At 47.0% G+C, this 23,182-nt stretch overlaps 1 protein-coding gene across 4 annotated transcripts in view; it reads left to right on the forward strand.

Moving 5' to 3' along the window:
* STPG2 (sperm tail PG-rich repeat containing 2) overlaps positions 1-23,182 on the forward strand; it is a 419,016-nt gene that overhangs the window by 88,495 nt on the left and 307,339 nt on the right. For all 4 annotated transcript variants that reach the window (XM_039913717.1, XM_029076955.2, XM_007668299.4 and 1 more), the window contains one exon: positions 4,315-4,407. In XM_039913717.1, coding sequence (XP_039769651.1) covers positions 4,315-4,407 — 93 coding nt within the window. The remainder of the gene's footprint in view (positions 1-4,314; positions 4,408-23,182) is intronic.

Below are 23,182 nucleotides of genomic sequence, written 5' to 3' on the forward strand. Positions count from 1 at the left end.
TCCCACGTGAGGCTCACAGTCTTCATCCCCATTTTACAGATGAGGGAACTGAGGCACAGAGAAGTGAAGTGACTTGCCCAGAGTCACACAGCTGACAAGTGGCAGAGCCGGGATTAGAACCCATGACCTCTGACTCCCAAGCCTGGGCTCTTGCCACTGAGCCACGCTGCTTCTCTGGATTGGTTATTCCAGTTCATATCAAGTTCCCTGAAACCAGAAAATTCAAGTGAACCATACCCACTAGAGATATTAAGAGTCACAGAAACTGCATCAATTCACCAGGCTGTGGTTTTCCCGGTCACTGCTTTTTCATTCATTCATTCAATCATATTTATTGAGCGCTTACTGTGTGCCGAGCACTGTACTAAGCGCTTGGGAGAGTACAATACAACAGTAAACGGATGCGTTCCCTGAAATCCTGAAGATGATAATGGTACTCGTTAAATGCTTACTCGTTAAATAAACATACACATTCCCTAAAATCCTGAAGATGATAATGGCACTCGTTAAGTGCTTACTGTGTGCCAAGAACTGTTCTAAGCATTGGGTTAGGTACTGCGGCTGCGGTTGGGCACAGTCCCTGTCCCGCAAGGGACTTATCCCCATTTTACAGGTGAGGGAACTGAGACCCAGAAAAGTGAAGTGACTTGCTTGAAGTCACACAGCAGTCATGTATTGAACTCTCCCTAGCACCTAGTACAGTGCTTCACTCAATAAACACGACTGAATGAATGAACGTGGCGGAGCCGGAATTAGAACCCAGGTCCTTCTGACTCCCGGGCCCGTGCTCTATCCATTAGGCCACGCTGGTTTCGAGCCGTAAGGTCACAGTTTCTATTTGCTTTCTCACCACTAAATTTATAGACTTGGTTTTATACCCTGGGATCTGCTCTTAGATCTGTGAACTCTGGGAGTTTGATACTCACCCCGCCCTCGACACCCTTTGCGTACACATCCTCAAATTCTATATTCTAAATTACTCACATACATTAATGTCCTTCTCCCCCTCCAGACTGTAAACTCGTTATGGGTCAGGAACGTGTCTGCTCTTCTGTTGTTTTAGACTCTCCCAAACACTCAGTACAGTGCTCTGCACACAGTAAACGCTCAATAAATGTGCTTGATTGATATCCAGAATACTATGAATAGGGTTTTTTTTTACATATCTGCAAGTGGAGCAGGTATTTCAGCAAGGCTAAGTGTGACTCAATAGGCAGGAAGAGCAAAGAGCAGTTATTTGCTCCTCTCTTTAAAGACTTTGCTCAGTTTGCCGGTTGGATCTCATCTCCAAAAGACTTTGGAAAATGTTGGCTTTTGCCCTGTGGGAATTGTAGTTGCCAAGCAGGAATACTGCGAGCACAGTTTTCCTCCCCATTATTAAAGTATCTGTTAAGCACCTTCTGTGTGTCAAGCGGAGTTCTAAGCACTGTAGGAAATGCTAGTTAATCAGTTTGGATACAGTCTCGTGTGGGGATCATAATAATGTAATAACGTTGGTATTTGTTAAGCGCTTACTATGTGCAGAGCACTGTTCTAAGCGCTGGGGTAGATACAGGGTCATCAGGTTGTCCCGCGTGAGGCTCACAGTTAATCCCCATTTTACAGATGAGGTAACTGAAGCACAGAGAAGTAAAGTGACTTCCCCATAATCACACAGCTGACAAGTGGCAGAGCCGGGATTCGAACCCAAGACCTCTGACTCCCAAGCCCGGGCTCTTTCCACTGAGCCACGCTGCTTCTCTAGATCATGGTCTAAAAGGAGGGAGAAGATCGTATCCCCTTTTACAGATGAGGAAATCGAGGCACAAGGAAGTGAAGTGACTCATCCAAGGACAATAAGCTACCAACTCTGTTAGCGTATACTCTCCCAAGAGCTTAGTACAGTGCTCTGCACCCAGTAAGTGCTCAGTAAGTACGATCGATTGATTGAATGACTCCCACGCCACACCCCTTCCAGTAGGCCACGCTCTTCCTCTAAATCATCCTAGTTTAGAAATCATTCTGGTTCAGAATCTCATGCTACAGAGAGTTGCAAATTTCTTAGAATCCTGATTGATCCTTTTTACCAGACTCCAGGTTGCTCACCTAGCTCTCCGAAGACTAGTTATGAACTGAATGAGCGGGGAATAAAGAACAGACACATCCTTTAGGAACATCTGCAGCTCACGTGGATTCCAGCAATCCTTTTGAGGCGTGAATTTGGGTGAACAGAAAACTCAGAAGCTTGAGAAGTTGAAAAATGAATCGATACATTTTTAATAGGAATCCCGGAACCGGAACCAAGGAACGGAAGAATTCATCGTAATGAGAAGAACTTAGCCTGAGGGAGAATTGGAAGCGGACACCCCAATTCCCCTCAAACTTGCAGCGATGTTGATCATTCCCTCCTCTTAGAAATTCTCCCTCTTTAGTTTCATCCATTATTCAGGCATCTCGGGCCCTTCGGGGGTTAGGGGCCGGGGCTTCTTCCCCACCTGGGTGCTTTTTTCCAGTTAACCAATTAATCAATCAATCGTATTTATCTGTTGATCTCTAGACTGTAAGATGGAGGGATGAATAAAGGGAGCAAGTCAGGGTAATGCAGAAGCGAGTGGGAGAAGAGGAGAGGAGCACTTAAGGAAGGCCTCTTGGAGGAGACGGGCTTTCAATAAAGCTTTGAAGGTGGGGAGAATCGTTGTCTGCGGGGGACGAAGAAGGAGGCAGGAGGTCCGTGGTGAGGCGGACAAGATGGAGGTACAGTGAGAAGGTTACCATTAGAGGAACCAAGTGTGCAGGCTGGGTCGTAGTGGGAGAGTAATGAGGTGAGGTAGGAGGGGGCAAAGAGGTGGACGGCTTTAAAGCCAATGGTGAGGAGTTTTTGTTTGATGTGGACGCGGATGGGCAACCATTAGGGTTTCTTGAGAAGTGGCGAAAGATGGCCTGAACATTTTGTAGAAAAATGATGCAGGCAGCAGAGTGAAGTATAGACTGGAGTGGGGAGAGACAGGAGGCAGGGAGGTCAGCGAGGAGACTGATGCAGTCATCCGGGCCGGACAGGATGAGTGATCACATTAGTGCGTTAGCAGTCTGGATGGAGAGGAAAGGGCAGATTTCGTCTTCGGAGAACAAGGAAGCTACTCCCAGGTATTTCTTTACACTGCCAAGAGATCTCTCGAGAGGAGCAGCGTGGCTTAGTGGAAAGAGCCCGGGCTCGGGAGTCAGAGGTCGTGGGTTCTAATCCCAACTCCGCCACTTGTCAGCTGTGTGATTTTGGGCAGTCACTTTGCTTCTCAGTGCCTCCGTTACCTCATCTGTCAAATGGGGATTAAGTCTGGGAGCTCCACGGGGGACAATCTGATGACCCTGTATCTACCCCAGCGCTTAGAACAGTGCTTGGCACATAGTAAGTGCTTAACAAATGCCATCATTATTATTATTAACTCAATGCCTTGGCTGGACACAGAACCACCCCCTACTCCGGGTGAAGACATCACAGATCAACCTCTTTGCCTGGGGAAATTTCTTTATTCCTTTCCTGTAGCTGCCCAGCCGCACAACACGTCCCTGTCCGTGATTTATCTTTAAGTCTGGGGGTCGGAGGATGTGGGTTCTAATCCTGGCTCTGCCAAGTGCTTGCTGTGTGACCTTGGGCAAGTCACTTAACTTCTCTGTTCCTCAGTTCCCTCAACTGTAAATTGGGGACTCATTAATAATAATAATGATGATGGCATTTGTTAAGCACTTATGTGCCAAGCACTGTTCTAAGCACTGGGGTAGATACAGTTGTTCTCCCTCCTACCTAGTCTGCGAGCCCCATGTGGGACAGGGACTGTCTCCCACCTAATTAGCTTCTACCTACCCCAGTGCTTAGAATAGCATTTGACACATAAGTGCTTTACAAATACCATGAAGGGAAAAAAAAGGTCCGTCTCCCCTTTTGGACTGTAAACTCCTTGTGAGCAGGGAATATATCTACTGATTCTGTTGCATTCTACTTCCCAAGTGCTTAGTACAGTCCCCCACTCAAGACTGTAAGCTCATCGTGGGCGGGGATCGTGTCTGTTTTATTGTTGTGTTGGACTATCCCAAGCGCTTAGTACAGTGCTCTACACAAAGTAAGTGCTCAATAAATACGATTGAATGTGCTGCACTCGGTAAGCACTCAATAGAAACCACTGATTGATTGATCGATTGATTTTAATTCTTTTGGCAACCTTCAACAAGCCCATTTGGATGGTTTGACCGTTTCTCACCAAAGAGTGACCCTAATACAGCACCGCCAACTTGAAGAAATTCAACCCTAACGCATTTTTCTGCATTCTTTGGAATTTGCAGATGGTGGATCTCCCTAAGGAACACCCCAGATCAGAAAAACCAGCTTCTGCGTTCTTGTCAAAAACAGAAAAGAAGACTCCAGTGGCCACCCCGGTAATAATAACAATAATAATAATAATAATGATAGTGTCTATTAAGCACTTACTATGTGCCAAGCTCTGTTCTAAGCCCTGGGGTAGGTACAAGGTAATCAGATTGTCCCAAATGGGGCTCAGAGTCTTAATCCCAATTTTACAGGTGAGATAACTGTGGCCCAGAGAAGCGAAGTAGCTTCTTCAAGGTCACACAGCAGACAAGTGGCGGAGCCGGGATTAGAACCCACGTCCTCTGACTCCCAAGCCCGGGCTCATTCCACTAAACCATGCCGCTTCACATAACGGTATCATACTGGACGTCGGTACCGTAACTTCATGTAATTCATTAAGCCATGGGAGTCTGCTGGGACTGGGATTTCTGCTACATTTAGGAAACGGAAATTAACATTTCAACCGAAACGATCCTTTGACTTATTTGGGCCTTGTAGGTAACTACTGTGAGAAGATACGCGGCCACTACTTTGAGAAGCAGCGTGGCCTAATGGAAAGAGCCCGGGCCTGGGAGTCGGAGGATCTGGGTTCCAATCCCGGCTCCGCCACTTGTCTGCTGTGTGACCTCGGGAAAGTCACTTCGCTACTCTGGGCCTCAGTTCCCTCATCTGCAAAATGGGGGTTCATTTGCCCACTGTGAAGCCCAAGCGGGACAGGGACTGTGTCTGACCTAATTGACTTGTACCTACCCCAGTGCTTAGAATGGTTTGACACATAATAAGCTCTGAACAAATACTATATTATATATAAAATGCCTCTATACCCTCATGCTTAGATGTGAGTCCCTTGTGGGACCTGATCCTCCTGTATCGACCCCAGCACTTAGTACAGTGCTTGGCACATGCTAAGCGCTTAACAAATAGCACAGTGATTATTATTCCGACTCTCGTCCATGCTCCTTGCCGGTACGTCTTTGTAGTAAAGATCGGCGTCCTTGGATGGATTCGGGGCCGGTCATTGAGGCTTACCGCCTGTCTGTGTGTGTCCGTCCAGCCCTGGATTCCCGGCACGTCCTTAGCATAAGTTTCTTCCCCATCCCGTGGCAGATGGAAATGCTATTTCCACTTCCTCGAGATCGAGAGCTCGTGGCGGGCAGGGAAGGTGCCCAACCAACTCGGTCGGATCGGACTCTCCCAAGCGCTTCGGACAGTGCTCTGCACGCAGAAAGCGCTCCATAAAAACCGTGGATGGATTGCTGGAATGGGACAAGGTGACATATTCCCGTGGCTCCTCCCCGCCGAGACTGGAAGCTCATTTTGAGCAGGGAACGTATCTGTAAAGCGCTCGACATTTAGCGCAGAACAGATCCCACTATTAATATAACAGCCGGTTGCCCCCTTAGTGAGCATATTCTAGGGGGCCCAGTGTGGAAGTCTGTCGTTATAGTAGTTTCTGCAAATGTTTATTTCCGTGGACCTCACGAAAACCTGCATTTGCATCCGTCAATCACCGGTGCGCGTACTTCCCAACAGTGCTCTGCACACAGTAAGCGCTCAATAAATACGATTGAATGAATGAGTGAATGATTGGGTGCTCTGTGATACTGGCTCCAGTCAGCTTCCTTTAAAATAAAAAGTGTGATGTGGGTATTTGTTGAAATGAAAGGTGCCTGAAGAAGCCAGAGAGTGTTGATTCTACTGCTAGTGGCTCCCTTTACTGGCTCTTCCTTCACTCTTAATATTTTCCAAAACATTTCCCTTCCCTCCCAGCCACTTGGATAAGGAACAGAGAAAGCAAAAAACAGGGAACAGGAAAAAAAGCTTGTCACTCATTCAAATAATCAGCTTGAATATCGCGGGAGGGAGGGGTCTTTATTCTAGGGGAGGTGGGGCGTTCTTGGGAGTTGTAGCTCAGTGCACGACCCTTGAAATTGCGACGATGTCGGAGTCTCCCACCGTAAATGAGACACAAGCCTCAGCTCGGATCCGATGACGCGGGGCCGAGATCCTGCTGAAGGAATCGAGTGCGGTGCTAGTCATTTATCCCGAGCCACCGGTCCCATTCCACCCAGGACTGTGAGTGCTGAAGTTCAAATAATAATAATAATAATAATGATAATGGTATTTGTTAAGTGCTTACTATATTGCCAAGCACTGTTCTAAGTGCTGGAGTACATACAGGATTATCAGGTTGAGAAGCAGCGTGGCTTAGTGGAGAGACCACGGGCTTGAGAGTCAGAGGACGTTTAATCCCGGCTTCGCCACTTGTCAGCTCTGTGACCTTGGGCAAATCACTACGCTTCTCTGAGCCTCAGTGACCTCACCTTTAAAATGGGGATCAGGACTGTGAACCCCAGGTGGGGGACAGCCTAATTACCTTGTATCTACCTCAGTGCTTAGAACAGTGCTTGGCACATAGTACGCGCTTAACAAAACCCTCATTATTATTATTATTGTTCCCTGCGCCTCAGTTACCGCATCTATAAAATGGGGATAAAGAATGGGAGCCCCACGTGGGAGAGGGACTGCGTCCAGAGGCTAGTACAGTGCTTGGTACATAGTAAGTGCTTAACAAAACCATCATTATTATTATTCTCTACGCCTCAGTTACCTCATCTGTAAAATGGGGATGAAGAATGGGAGCCCCACGTGGGACAGGGACTGCGTCTAAACTGATTAGCCTGTACCTTCCCAGAGGTTAGTACAGTGCTTGGCACATAGTAAGTGCTTAACAAATGCCAAAGAAAAAAGAAAAATTCTGTAACAACTCCTTCGATCACCAGGAAGTTATGACTGGTGGAGCAAAGACAGCCTGCTGGAAGCGATAGGAAATGAGGAAGTTGTTCTATCAGCAGTAATGGACCGTAGCTGTGGCTATTACTGTTTTTACTGCTGATGTATTGTTTTTATTCTAACGATCGTGTTCATTTTTTCCCCTGTTGTGACTGCCCTCAGCCTCCCCTAACCCCCAGAACTTTTCAGGTTGAAGCCCCCTCTCCACCGTGACTTGCGCCTGAATCCTTCTCCCTAGTGCTAAGCTTTTCCTCTGCTCCCCCTCCCCTCCTCACCCCAACTCTCTCCCTTTGCTTTACCCCTCTCCCCCTTCCACAGCACTTGTGTATATATGTATATATTTGTAATTCTATTTACTTATATCAATGATTTGTGTACGTCTATAATTCTTTTGTAGTGGTATCGATGCCTGTTTACTTGTTTTGATGTCTGTCTCCCCGCTTCTAGACTGTGAGCCCGGTGTGGGCAGGGATTGTCTCTCTTTATTGCTGAATTGTATTTTCCAAGTGTTTAGTACAGTGCTCTGCACACAGTAAGCACTCAATAAATTCCACCGAATGAGTGAATATGTGTTTTGCCATCAAAGCTCAAGGTATTTAATGAGCACCTAAAGTGTGCAGATCGAAGCACTTGGGAGAGTGCGTCTAAGGAAATGGGACAAAGTCCCGGCCCTCAGCCCTCTCAGGATGGCACCTGGAGAGTTTCCAACCCTCTGCCAGTCTCGGCTACGGGAGGGAGAGTCAAGCAGAGGCCTGTCCGTTCCATTCCTAGCTTGGCCAGTGGCTGGCGAGTGATAGGCCATCGGCTACAAGACAAGACTCACCTCTGCTGGGCAGCAGCGGCACAGGAGGGAGTCGAGGGCGGAGACTCGAGTTTACCACACGGAAGGAGGCGATGGTAAACCACTGCCGGATTTTTCCCAAGAAAACTGTATGGATCCACCACCAGAACGATTGCAGATGGAGGGCGGGGCTTTCTGGGAGAGACGCGTCCAAGGTGTCGTTATGCGTCCGACACGACTCGACAGCATAAGACAACAACAATCCTGTCCTCAAGAGCTTACGATCTAACCTAAGCAGAAGCTGCAGGAGCTCGTGGAAATCGAGCAATCAATCAATCGCTCGTATTTATTGAACACTTACCGTGATTCACAGCACCATATGAAGCTCGGGGGTGAGTACAGTGTAAAAGAGTTGGGAGACACATTTCCTGCTCACAGTGAGCTCACAGTCTTGTATATATATCACGGAGCACATTTATATATCCACTATTTATTTATGTATATTAATATGTCTCCCTCTAGACCGTGAGCTCGATGTAGGTGGGGAATGTGTCTGCTTGTTGTTATATTGTGCTCTCCCAAGCGCTCAGTACAGTGCCTTGTGCACAGAAAGCACTCAATAAATTCGACTGAGTGAATGAAAGAGCACAGGGCTGGGCTCAGGGATCCTGAGTTCTAAGTTCCCTGTAGGCCGGGAACGTGTCTCCCAAGCTCTGTTGTATTGGACCCTCCTAAGTGCTTAGTGCAGTGTTATGCGTACAGTAAGCGCTCAGTAAATGCCAGCGATTGAGGGATTGATCGATTTTAATCCCACTGCGCCGTTTGCCTGCCGTGTGACCTTGGGCAAGTTACTCAACTCCTCTGCGAAGCAGTTTATCCTCTGTAAAGCGGGGATTAAATTACCCGTTTCCCCTCCCTGTTAGACTGTGAACGGCATTTGAGGCAGGGGCCGTGTTATCGGGTGGTATGGGGTCTACCCCGCTGCTAATTATGGTGCTCTATACATAGTAAACATTTAACAGATACCACAATCATTATTTATTATGAATCAATCATATGTATTAAGCACTTACTGTGTGCAAAGCACTGTACTAAGCCCTTGGGAGAGTACAACAGAACAGAGTCGGTAGACATGTTCCCTGCCCACAACGAGCGTACAGTCTAGAAGGGAAACAGGCATTAAAATAAATAAACCGATAAGTGAATAAATGACAGATATAGACGGATATATACAAGTGTGCTGTGGGGATGGGAGAGAGGATGAACGAGGGAGCAAGTAAGAGCGGCACAGAAGGGAGTAGGAAGAGAGGAGGGCTTAGTCAGGGAAGGCTTCTCGGAGGAGACGGGCCCTCAGTAAGGTTTTGAAGCGGGGGAGAGCCATTATCCCCCCGATTATTAGGTGATCAATCGGACTCTACCAAGTGTGACAGCTACTCTTAACGTCACGGGGTCACCTTTTCCTTCTGCTCCTGAAAATTCCTAACAGAAGGACCATTAGCCTGTTACTGATTAATTTGACTTTACAGACGAATGAGACTTTGTCCGTAATGATGACCAGATGCTCAAAAACGTAAACTTCTAGTCCTGTCGAACATATGACGGCGTCTGCTGTGCCAGCGAGTAAATGAGTTCAATATTGCAGGCCGTAATATTATTTATGAAAATAACTACCTACGGAGTTACAGAGGGATCCGTAAAACAGGGAAAACGGGGCGACGCTCTTCTCGTTCAGATTTTACCTCGCCACGTTTACTGTCGAGGAGGAAGTAATTTGTAGCAACTAATTTGGAGGATTGCTGCCGCGGTGAAGATGTATTTTGCCGACGATGTCAGTGGTGTATTAATGTTTAAATTAGCATTTTCACCCTGCAGACAAGTGGTTCATTTAGTCACATACGCATCCGAGACGATCAGGTCTTTGATCAGGAAATTAAAAGTAGTAGATTTCTTGGCCATCGCCCCAGCCGAGGACCCTTATCCTCCTCCTTACCGAGGTCTTGTCTCGTCTTATGCCTTCGAGTCGTCTCCGACCCACAGCTACGCCATGGACACGGCTCTCCCAGAACGCCCCGCTCTCCGTCTGCAATCATTCTGGTAGTGGAGTCTGACAGTTTTCTTGGTAAAAATACAGAAGTGGTTTACCATAGCCTCCTTCCACGCGGTAAATTTGAGTCTCTGCCCTTGACTCTCTCCCGAGCCGCTGCTGCCCAGCACGGGGGAGTTTTGCCTTGTAGCCGACGGCCTGCCGCTCGCTAGCCACTGGCCAAGCTAAGAATGGAACCGGGTAGGCCTCCGCTTGACTCTCCCTCTCGTAGTCGACACTGGCAGAGGACTGGAAACTCTACAGCTGCGACCCTGAGAGGGGACCTTCCAAGGTAGCAGGTATCAAAGACATTAGAATCCGGAGCAGAATTTCGGTTCCCTCTGGATAGAATTCAGGTGTTTCCAAACACATGGAAAACATCATGGCCTAGTGGAAAGAGCCTGGGCCTGGGAGTCGGAGGACCTGGATTCTAATCCCTGCCCCTCCCCATTTTTCTGCTGAGGGACCCTGGGCAAGTCATTTGACTTCTCTGTGCCTCAGTTCCCTCAATTGTAAAATGGGACAACCATGAGCCCCATGTGAGACAGGGACTGTATCCGATTTGACCGTCTTATATCAACCCCATTTGTCTGCTGTGTGACCTGGGGCAAGTTACTTCACTTCTCTGTGCCTCAGTTACCTCATCTGTAAAATGGGGATTGAGACTGTGAGCCCCACATGGGACAGGGACCGTGTCCAACCCTATTTTCTTGTATCCACCGCAGCACCTAGAACAGTGCCTGGCACATAGTAACCGCTTAACATATGCCTTAATTATTATTATCATTATTAATCCTAGAGTTTAGTACAGTGGGTGGCACATAGAAAGCACTTAAATACTATTAAATGAAACAAAACAAAAAAACACTGGCAGGTTCAGATAGTTGTGGTGGTTTTTATTTTTTAATTGCATTTATCAAATGCTTATCGTGTGCAAAGCACTATAGTAAGTGGTTAAGAGCGGACTATAGAACAATAAACAGACACATTCCCTGCCCACAACGAGCTTTCAGTCTAGAGACAAACTTAGGGTTTGTAGGAGGAAGAAGACAGAAGGAATTCAATGGCTCACTGAGGCTTGGCTTCGCTATCTGACTTTCACTCATTCATTCAGCTTATTGAACGCTTACTGTGTGCAGAGCACTGTACTAAGCACTTACAGACAAGGACTCGGAAGTGCTCAGGATCCCAGGATCCTGTGGCCCTATTCTCTCTAGGAACAGAATTTGGGATGTGCTTTTGGCCTAGGGCTGGTCTGGGTGCAGTCTCTTCTCCCATTCATCCATTCATTCAGTTCATTCAGTTGTATTTGTGGAGCGCTTACTGTGTATAGAGCACTGTAGTAAAAACTTGGAGAGTACAATTTAACAATAAACATACACATTTCCTGTCCACAGCCAGCTTCATTAGCACAATGGGTGGAAATCTGGGCAGCAGCTTCTAGTTCAGGGAGGGGGTCGCCACTTCCCTGCTCTGTGACCCTGAAAAGTTGCTTCATTTCTCCGTGTCTTGGTTTTCTCACCTGTGAAACGGGGATTAAATATCTGTGCTCACTCCCTTTTAGAATGTTAACCGCATGTGGGACCGGTGCTGTGTCTGACCTGATTGTATCGTAAAAGTCCTAGTGCTTAATACAGCGCCTTGATATGTAGTAAGTGCTTCATAAATGCTATTAGCATTGGGCAAAGTTTTAAAGGAAACCGCTTCTGGTCATGACCTCACTAAAAGCCTGCTGTTTCTTCTCTCTCCTGCTTCAGAGCCGTACCAAAGGCCCACCAAGAGGCCTTCCCTGACTAAGCCCTCCTTTCCTCTTTTCCCACTTCTTTCTGCGTCTTCCTGATTTGCTCCTTTGATTCATCCCCTTTTCCAGCCCCACAGCACTGATGTCCATATCTGTCATTCATTGATTTATATTAATGTCTGTCTCCCGCTCTAGACTATAACTTCATTGTGGGCAGGGAATGTGTCTGCTCATTGTTATAGCCTACTCTTCCAGGCTCTCAGTACTGTGCTTTGCACACGGTATACACTCAATAAATACAGTTGAATGAATGAGTGAACACAGAACTCTATCAGGCTTTATTCATATCCATTCAGGTCTTAATGTTCATATTTCTTCCCCAGAAAACGCACAAGTTAAAAACCACATATTTACATTTGCTATTCATACGCGGCTGCCTGAAACACTGTGGCTGCAGTTTCAATGTGCTGAGCCGGAACGGCCAACGCCAGCAGCCAGCGGTCACCCAGAAAAATGCCACTTTCCGGCCCCTCACTCGGCCGCCACGCGTCTTTCTCCACAGCCGTTCCCTCGGTCGTTTCTCTGTCCCGATGAAGACGGCAATCAGCGTCATTCGCCCCTGCCGTTTGGTCGGGAGACTCATTTTCCAAGATAATGAAGTCTGATACTTCCACAGATAATGCAGGGACTCTTCAGAATGGGCTGTGAACCCAGTGGCGGCACGACGGTCCGGGCTCTCCATCCCCTGGACAAGCTGGGCCAGCTCTGCTTTGTCTAGTGGGCCCCTGGGAAGAGCTGCAGGGGGAGGTTTTCCTCTTCTTTTTCCTTTCCTTTTCTTTCCTTTTTTCTTTATCTTTCCTTTTTTCCTTTCCTTTCCTCTTTCCTTTCCTTTCCTTTCTTTCCTTTCCTCACTTCTCTTCCCTTCCCTCTTCCCCTCCCCTCCCCTCCCTTCTCTCCTTTCTCTTCTCTTCTCTCCTCTCCTCCTTTCCCTTCCCTTCTCTTCCCTTCCCTTCCCTTCTCCCCTCCTATCTTTTCCCCTCTCCTTCCTTTCCTTTCCTCTCCTCTCCTCTACCTCTTCTCTTCTTTTCCTATTTGTTAAGCACTCCCTATATGTCAAACACCGTTCTAGACCCTGGGGTAGGTGCCAGTTAATTAGGTCAGACACACAGTCCCTGTCCTGCATGGGGCTCACAATCTTTTCCCATGATTTGATGCCAACAGTTAATAAACAGACACAAAGAAGCCCTGAAATGATACCAAAACAAATGGCAGCAGTGTGACCTAGTGGATAGAGCACAGGCCTGGGAATCAGAAGGACCTAGGTTCTCAACCCAATTCCACCATTGGCCTGCTGGGTGACCTTGGGCAAGTCACTTCACTTCTCTGGGCCTCAATTCCCTTATCAGTAAAATGGGGATGAAGACTGAGCACCATGTGGGACATGGATTGGGTCCAACCTGATTAGCTTATATCTACCCTAGTGTTTAGTACAGTGTAGGCATATAATGAGCACTAAACCGGTGCCATTGGAAAAAAAACACAGAATTCGGGGGTGAAGAATAAACCAATCAATAACTGGTATTTATTGAGTGCTTACTGTGTGCAGAGCACTGTACTGACCTCATGGGAGAGTACGATGTAATAATTTATAATAAAGTGAGAAAGAAGGAATTAGGCGTAGGCATGGTCTAATAGTAATTGTGGCATTTGTTAAGCTCTTACTATTGCTAAGTGTTGGGGTAGATACAAGATAATCAGGTCCCATGTGGGAGGGGAAGTAGGAGGGGAAAACGAGTCTTGAATCCCCATTGTGCAGAGGGGATCTGACCTGATTTATCTTGTATCTACCCCAGCGCGGAGCATATAATAAGGGTTTAACAAATATCGCAATCCATTATTGGTAATGTGGTAATTGGGGAAGCAGCGTGGCTCAGTGGAAAGAGCCTGGGCTTCGGAGTCAGAGGTCCTGAGTTCAACTCCCGGCTCTGTAACTTGTCAGCTGTGTGACTATGGGCAAGTCACTTAACTTCTCTCTGCCTCAGTTACCTCATCTGGAAAATGGGGATTAACTGTGAGCCTGACGTGGGACAACCTGATTACCCTGTATCTACCCCAGTGTTTAGAACAGTGCTCTGCACATAGTAAGCACTTAACAAATATCAACATTATTATTATTATTAATGTGGCTTGATTAAAGAAAATCCTTCCTAGTTATCTTTTGGAAAGCACTCCAAAAGAAAGCACTCTTTCCTCACAATTTATACATCGTTGTACGCATGACATTATGCTTAAAAGATTGGCCTTTTCATATTAAGGAATTTGTCTTCCAGTTGGAGCTTCTTGGAATACTTTCGATCAAAGACAGTTAGGTACGCTCATTCAATCTTGTAAACCGTAGGAAAAGAAATCTTGATTTGTAAATTACCAGAAAATGATGTTCTGACAGAATTTCTGTTTTGGGTGAAAACATCTGTTTTGTAGTCGTATTCTCCTCCCCCAAATCATAAGTCTAAGCATATGATAGTTCACCGTGCTGTAGTTTATAAGCGAGTGGTCATATAATAAAGAGTAATTATGCTTCTTGGGGACATGTACTTGAAAGAATAACCTTTTACTAGTTTTCAAAAATATTTTTAATGGGCACTGAAAAAGATGGTCAACTCTCTGTGTTGAAAGCAGAAAGAATAGCTTCACTAAAACAATAACTCTCACTGAACTTTAGAAAATTTTAAATTCAAATTAATTTATTATTAATTTATATTAATGAGAAGTCCTTGTTCACTGCCATAAGACAATTAATAGCGTACTGAGCTGCAGAAGAAGACCTAATTAAATTGACTCTTTTATGGATAGTAAAGTACCTCTGATATATTCGATTTGTAGAAACTGCTTGCAAATAGTTTTCCTACCTTGCCTCTGGATTTCTGGGTCACTAAAATAGGATCATGCTGACAAAGATGATATCATTTGGTAGGCGTTCATAGATTTGAAAATAGCGGAGATAGCAAATGTGGTTCTCGGAAATTACTCTGGCCTCTGATACCATCTAGGACTTTTGGAAGGTCCCTTCTTGGGAAAATGGGATACTTAAAAAGGTCCCTTAACCCTACCTGGTCAGCGAATTATAAAAAGTGGACCGATGAACTCTAAACATCCCTTTCCTCCTGGAACTGTTTTGCATTTTCATTTTTCGATTGGGACTAGATACTTGGGAAGGTTTACGGAATTGCTGAGTACTGCGGTCACTCCTTTTGCATTCTGTGAAGCAGAATCTTCGTTGAGCCGGAAGCTTTGGTCTGGCTCAAGCTTTCTGGGATTTCTGCCTTCTGGGATTGTACAGCTCGAAGCGACTAATAGGAAAATAGCAAATTTCCTGACAAAGAAAAGTTAGACGGTTTGCTAAATTACCTTTGCCTTGCTGACCGGAGATCTGATGGGAACTTTTAACTCACGTCACCAAGTTTTGTCAAAATATTGGTTCAGTGACCTGGGGAAAGGCAGAACACTGGACATGGATCTAGAATTTCATAACCCTTACCCTCAGTCACCCTCAGAAAGGACCCGTTCAGGCCCAGATAATCAGGCTTTTTAAAAAACGGTATCTGTTAAACGCTTATTATGTGCTGACACTGTACTAAGCACTGGGGTAGATACAAGCTAATAATAACAATTATGGGATTTGTTAAGTGCTTACTATGTGTCAGGCACTGTACTAAGCGCTGGGATGGATTCAAGCAAATCGGGTTGGAGACAGTCCCTGTCCCACGTGAGGCTCACAGTCTCAATCCCCATTTTACAGAGGAGGGAACTGACTCATTAAGCTCTTGGGAGAGGACAATATAATGATATACAGTCATGTTCCCTGCCCACAATGAGCTTACGGTCTAGAGGTCAGAGAGATGCAGAAGGGTGTGGGAGAAGAGGAAAGGAGGGCTTAGTTAGGGAAAGCCTCTTGGAGGAGATAAGAACAGAGGACCTGGGTTCTAATCCTACCTCTGCCATATGCCTGCTGTGTGACCTTGGGCAAATAAATTCCCTGTGCCTTAGTATCCTTATCTATAAAATGGGGATTCAATGATTTTTTAAAGCCCCACATGGGGCGAGGGCTCTGTCTGACCTGATTATTTTGTATGTACCCCAGCGCTTAGTACCATGCTCATCAAGTAGTAATCGTTTTCTTGTCTTATGCCTTCGAGTCGTCTCCGACCCGCAGCGAAGCCATGGACACATCTCTCCCAGAACGCCTCACCTCCATCTGCAGTTGTTCTAGTAGTGGATCCAGAGAGTTTTCTGGGGAAAAATCCAGCAGTGGTTGACCATCGCTTCCTTCCACGCAGCTAACTCGTGTCTCCGCCCTTTACTCTTTCCCGTGCTGCTGCTGCCCCGCATGGGGGAGTAGAGAGGGGAGTAAGTATTTAACAAATACAATAATAACAATGATACTCATTATTATTACTGTTTACCAATTATTATGTGCCAAGTATATGCAGACCGGACACTATCCCTACCCCACATGGGGCTCACAGTCTAAATGGAGAAGAAGTGCTGAATCCCTATTTTGCAGTTGAGGAAACTGAGGCACGGAGAAGCTAAGTGACGTACCCAAGGTTCCACAGCAGCCAGACAGTGGAGCCAAGATTAGAACTCAGGTCTTCTGAGTCCAAGCTTGAGCTCCTTCCCCCTTACCTCATACAGTCTTAGCTGCTCCATCTGTAAATTAGGACCCCTACCCGACCTCACGAAGATATTAATGGAGAGAAGAGGAGAGTGAGAGTGCTTGGAATGCTTAGAGAACGTGGGCAAGTCACGTAACTACTACCTCATCTGTAAAATGGGGATAAAGACCGTGAGTCCTATATGGGACAGGGACTGTGTCCAACTCTGAGTTTATTGTACCTGACCCACCATTTAGTACCGTGCCTGGAACATCTTAAGCATTTATCAAATTCCATTTTTTGAAAAAAAGAGAAAGTTACCCTGGTTTTCCAAGGTAGCATTATCATTTCACAGAATCCTTGCAAATGAACATTAATTGAGAACTGATTATCTTGAAATTGTAATTTTATGTATTTTACTCTTATGGTGTTTCATTTGACCTTTAATTTATTTTGAAGCATACCTTAATATTTGAGTGCTTGATTAGAATCAACAGACTGTTTTAAAATTGTTACCTTTCATTTTCCCAAGTGATATCAGTTTAACTGTGAAACTACGAATTGTGCCTGAAAATCCCGCAAATTTGCAATCGTAATTTTTTTTAAGATTTTTGATTAAGATAGTGACTCAAATCAGAAAACAACCTGAAAGCTATATGATTGGGACTTTAATTTTTTATCAGCGCACTCATCTAAATTTAAAATATGTTCCCTTTTACTTTAAATTCAGTTATCAGATTCTACTGAAGATCTTTGATCCTTTAAACTTTCCACCCTGGGTCTAAACTCTTCTACTCTTTCTTCTCTGGAAGTCTCATTATTTGGTAAATACCAAAAATCTGAGCTCGAATTCTTCCTCATAGAATAAGGTCACTATCTCTGCACTTCAGCAGTCACTATACCTTTACGGAGTTCCAACCACTTGTAATCAGTCAGCCGGTGGAATTAATTGAGGATTTCACGTGTGCAGAACACTGTACTAAACAGTTGGGAGAGTATCACAGTACCAGAGTCAGGAGACACGTTCCCTGCCCACGTGTTGCTCACAGGCTGGAGAGGGAATTGTAGGAAATCCCACACTTGGATTTGTACCCTTTATTCACCCACCCTGTGCCCTACGGCACTTATCCTGTCAGCTGTAATTTATTTTAAATATCCCTCTCCCCCTATAAACACCTCGTAGGCAGGGACCATGTCTACTGACTCTGTTTTATTGTGCTCTCCCAAATGTGTAGCACAGTGTTCTGTACACAGTAAGTGCTCAATAAATACCACTAATTGATTGATTGGCAGGAGGCCCCTGAAGCTAGAATCAAAATCCTCTTTTTCTCTTGAACTTAGCATCTTGCAAACTCATGAAAGGCTTCTGGTCAACTCATGCTACCCAGAACCTCCAGTTCACTGCGTCGGTTTTGAGAAGCGGCATGGCTCAATGGATAGAGCCCGGGCCTGGGAGTCAGAAAGACCTAGCTTTTAATTCTGGCTCCACCACACCTCTGCTGTGTGACTACGGGCAAGTTCGCTTCACTTCTCCGTGGCCTCAGTTCCCTCATCTGTAAAATGGGGATTAAGAGTGTGAGCCCCATGTGCCCAACCTGATTGTCTTGCATCTACCCCAGTGCTCAGAGCAGCACGTAGTAAACGCTTAACAGGTTCCATAATTGTTATTATTATCCACCCCAATTAGCCCCATGGAAGGGCTAATTTGGCTCCCCTGTGGTGACATCATTCTTCTGATTCACCAGGCTGTGAGTAGCCAGTAAACGGGCGGATTGTCAGTATAACTCCTGTCTATAAAGGAGCTTCTCTAGACACTATCAGCTTATTGTGGGCAGTGAACGTGTCTCCCAACTCTGATTTATTGGTCTTTCCCAATGTTCAGCACACTGTAAGCACTCAAATACCATTGATTGACATATATGATTATATCTTATGGGAAGCAGCATGGCTCAGTGGAAAAGAGCCTGGGCTTCCGAGTCAGAGGTGATGAGTTCGACTCCCGGCTCTGCCACTTGTCAGCTGTGTGACTGTGGGCGAGTCACTTAACTTCTCTGTGCCTCAGTTACCTCATCTGTAAAATGGGGATTAACTGTGAGCCTCACGTGGGACAACCTGATTACCCTGTATCTACCCCAGTGCTTAGAACAGTGCTCGGCACATAGTAAGCGCTTAACAAATACCAACATTATTATTATTATTATATCTTAGGAATTATAATAATTCTGGTATTTATTAAGCATTTACTATGTGCCAGGCACTGTTCTAAATGCTGGGGAAGATTCAAATGCACCAACCTTCTCTCTGTACCTCCATCTTGTCTCTCTCACCTCGGACCTCTCGCCCACGTCCTGCCTCAGGTCTGGAACGCCCTCCCTCCTCATATCCCACAGACAGTGACTCCATCTTCAAAACCTTATTGAAGGCCCATCTCCTCCGAGAGGTCTTCCCACTCTAAGCCCCCCTTTCCTCTTCTCCCACTCCCTTCTGCGTCGCCCTGACTTGCTCCTTTTGTTCTCCCCCCCCCCCCCAGCCCCACGACACTTATGTCCTAATGCGTCATTTATTTATTTCTATTAATTCCTGTCTCTCCCTCTAGTCTGTAAGCTCGCTGTGGGCAGGGAACGTGACTGTTTATTGTAATAGTGTACTCTCCCAAGTGTTTTGTACAGTGCTTTGCACACAGTAAGCACTCAATACATACGATTGAATGAAGAATGATTCCTTCCAAAGCCCAGCAGGCTCTTTAGGCTCCTCTGGGCCAAAAGGCGGCCCTCTGTCAGGGAAGGCCCTGCAGCCGTGGGAGGTCAATGGCGGATCCCCGAACCCCGGCCTTCAGAGGGGCTACAATCCACCGTGGGAGTCGGGGCCGTCGAGCTCTGCCGGGTTCTGGTCGTTGATGCCCTTTCAAGTCATTAGTCCTCTTTGCAGGCTGCTTGAGAGGTCAGTGGGCAGTGGCAGATCCCAGAGGTCCGAACGTAAGGGGGCATCGAGTCATGTGGGATGCAGTCTCTGTCCCCTCCTCTGCTACTGCAGTAGCGAATAAAGGACACCGCGAAGGATGGACCGATTGATGGAGGAAAAGTGTCCTTGTGAGGACAGCCCCAAAATGAAAAGGTGTTTCTGAAGCACGGCCCCTTTAAGGCCCTAGAGGCTGCTGGGCCCTTCCTTGCCCTATATGAGGCTCCTGAGCCCTCAGCACCTGGGTTTGCACGTGGAGAAGAGGCAGAGCACAGCCTGGCCAGGGCTTTGGTGAGTACGGGGACCTTAGCTGCTTCAGGTTTTATTCATAAATACATACATATACACACACACTCCCCCTCTCCTCTCTCTTTCTCCCTCCCTCTCTTTCTTTCTCCCTTTTTATTTCTTTTGCCCGCCCTCTCCTTTCCTCCCTCTTTCCTCCCTCTTTGCTCCCTCTTTGCTCCCTCTTTGCTCCCTCTTTGCTCCCTTTCCTTCTCTTTCCTTCTCTTTCCTTCTCTTGCTCCCTTTCCTTCTCTTTCCTTTCTCTTGCTCCCTTTCCTTCTCTTTCCTTTCTCTTGCTCCCTTTCCTTCTCTTTCCTTTCTCTTGCTCCCTTTCCTTCTCTTTCCTTTCTCTTGCTCCCTTTCCTTCTCTTTCCTTTCTCTTGCTCCCTTTCCTTCTCTTTCCTTTCTCTTGCTCCCTTTCCTTCTCTTTCCTTCTCTTGCTCCCTTTCCTTCTCTTTCCTTCTCTTGCGCTCCCTTTCCTTCTCTTTCCTTCTCTTGCGCTCCCTTTCCTTCTCTTTCCTTCTCTTGCGCTCCCTTTCCCTCTCTTGCGCTCCCTTGCCCTCTCTTGCGCTCCCTTGCCCTCTCTTGCGCTCCCTTGCCCTCTCTTGCGCTCCCTTGCCCTCTCTTGCGCTCCCTTGCCCTCTCTTGCGCTCCCTTGCCCTCTCTGCGCTCCCTTGCCCTCTCTTGCGCTCCCTTGCCCTCTCTTGCGCTCCCTTGCCCTCTCTTGCGCTCCCTTGCCCTCTCTTGCGCTCCCTTGCCCTCTCTTGCGCTCCCTTGCCCTCTCTTGCGCTCCCTTGCCCTCTCTTGCGCTCCCTGCCCTCTCTTGCGCTCCCTTGCCCTCTCTTGCGCTCCCTTGCCCTCTTGCGCTCCCTTGCCCTCTCTTGCGCTCCCTTGCCCTCTCTTGCGCCCCTTGCTCCCTTGCCCTCCCTTGCCCTCCCTTGCCTTGCGCTCCCTTGCCCTCTCTTGCGCTCCCTTGCCCTCTCTTGCGCTCCCTTGCCCTCTCTTGCGCTCCCTTGCCCTCTCTTGCGCTCCCTTGCCCTCTCTTGCGCTCCCTTGCCCTCCCTTGCCCTCCCTTGCCCTCCCTTGCCCTCCCTTGCCCTCCCTTGCCCTCCCTTGCCCTCCCTTGCCCTCCCTTGCCCTCCCTTGCCCTCCCTTGCCCTCCCTTGCGCGCTCTCTCTCCCGCTCTCTCTCCCGCTCTCTCTCCCTCTCTCTCTCCCTCTCTCTCTCCCTCTCTCTCTCCCTCTCTCTCTCCCTCTCTCTCTCCCTCTCTCTCTCCCTCTCTCGCGCGCTCTCCCCTTCTCTTGCTCTTCCTTTTTCTCCCTCTTTCTCTTTCTTTCTCCCTCTCCCACCTCCTGCTTTTTTATGGTGGGACCGGGGTTGCCAGAATTGTTGATACCTAGGCTGTAAGCTCATTGTGGACAGGGAATGTGTCTGTTTATTGTTACACTGTACTCTCCCAAGGACTTTATATAGTGCTCTGCACACGGTAAGTGCTCAGTAAATAGAATTGAATGAATTTATTATTGTAATTTATTGTATCGGCAAAGATGATTTGAGGGTGGACGAATCAGGGTTATCAGTGTTGGGCTAGGTAGGTGGAGGGAGGTAGGAGGATTGATTCCAGGGTTTCAAAAATGACTTAGATATATGGGGGTCATGGGGGGTGATGGGTTGTGACATTGATATGGCTGTGTATATATTTTGCATTGCCTGGATGGAGGGCCGTAGAGAGAGTGGGGAGGGGTTGGGTTGGCGATGAGAATGTTGGGGTTCTGATGTTTCTGATATTGCTGGCAGACCTGGTGGGGGAGGTCTGAGGGAATAGGATGTGTAGGCTGAAAACTGCCCTTGTTTATTCAGGCTGGGGGTGGAGGGCATAAGCAAATGGGCAGGGGTTGGGAAAGATTTTGGCATCAGGTGGCCTGGGTCTTGGGGAAGGCCGGGCTTGGTTTGGGGGTGACTCCTGGACCCGGGGGTCCTGGAGGACTGGGACAGATGACGACTTACTGACAGTGCGTCGGACACGTGGGCCTGGGAGTCAGGAGGACCTGGGTTCTAATCCCAGCTCTGCCATTTGTCTGCTGGGTGACCTTGGACAAGTCACTTCACTTCTCTGGGCCTCTGTTCCCTCATATGGAAAATGAGGATGAAAACCATGAGCCCCCTGTGGGACAGGGACTGAGACAACCCTATTTGCTTGTATCCACCCAGTGCTTCCTACAGCACCTGGCACCCTACGGCTTTTTACAATGGATTTGTAATGGACCCTATCCCTGAACTCGTCTTTCATTCTTATCATTCTATCTCTTCTCGTGGGCCAAGCTCCCCTCCCCTCCTTCTACTCTTTGACTGTGAGCCTCTTCAGGACCAGGGACTATGCCTAATTATCGCCCAGTGTTCTGCATACAGTGAGTGCTTAATAAATACTATTTTTTTATATTTTGTGTGAAGAGCTGTGTCAAACACCATTCTAAGCGCTGGGGTAGGGACATTTCAGTTAGCTCAGACACACTCCCTGTTCCACATGGGGCTCACAGCCAAAGTAGGAGGGAGAACAGGGATTGAATCTCTATTTTGCAGTTGAAGAAACTGAGGCACAAAGAGGACAAGGTCACACAGCGAGCAATCGGCAGAGTCGGAATTAGAATCCAGAATCTTTTGGATTCCCAGACCTATGCTCTTTCCATTAGACCACACTGCTTCTATTTCTTCTACTAGTACTACTACTATAGTGACATCATTCAATCCATTTTTTCAGGCAGGACTCCATTAATCTGCACAACTCTCAGAGGAAGGTGAGGAAATCTTTGTATTCTAGTTGGACAGATGGGTAAACCGAGTCAGCCAGCGGAGTCCAAGGACGTTCAGCTGTCCCTATCCAAGGCAGCCAAAGGTCAGAGAGCCGGCCTACGTCCCCGTTCGGCCCCTCGGGGCCGGACTTTGGTCTCGTCGCTGAATAATGGCTCCATCTTGACCTGTTCCAGGACTTCTCATTTCCCAGAGGCAATTTAGAGGATTGATGTGCTTGAGGCTAAAAAGAATAAGCTGCAGAACATCTTAAGTGCAGCGGGTATCGATTCCCCCATCCCTGTTCAACTTCTTCCTGCAATGTTGGAGATGGTAGGTCAGAGGTAATCCATCCTTCACTCCGTCTCGCTTGAAAACAGCAGGTAAAGATGGCTCTCCTTAGATCGGAAACGAGGAGCCACAGTGAAAGAATTGGTGAGAGTGAACTCGAACCTCAAGAAATCTGGCAGATGTATGGAAGGATCTGGAATATCAAGAACGACAGAATCAGGGAGTTGAATATAGATGACGGTTTCGTTATCAGCAGTGGCATTTATTGAGCACTTACTTTGGGCAGAACACCTGGGAGAGAACAGTGTAGTAACAACCGACAGAAACGTTCCCTGCCCACAACAACCTTAAGGTCTTGAGAGGGAGATGGACATGAATATAAATCCATAATTTGTAATACAGAATTTATAGATTTGTACAAAATCATTTTGGGGTTGAGGGCAGGACGAAGCGTAAATCCCCATAGATG

This window comes from Ornithorhynchus anatinus, chromosome 12 (genome assembly GCF_004115215.2).
Source record: "Ornithorhynchus anatinus isolate Pmale09 chromosome 12, mOrnAna1.pri.v4, whole genome shotgun sequence".
NCBI lineage: Eukaryota > Metazoa > Chordata > Mammalia > Monotremata > Ornithorhynchidae > Ornithorhynchus > Ornithorhynchus anatinus.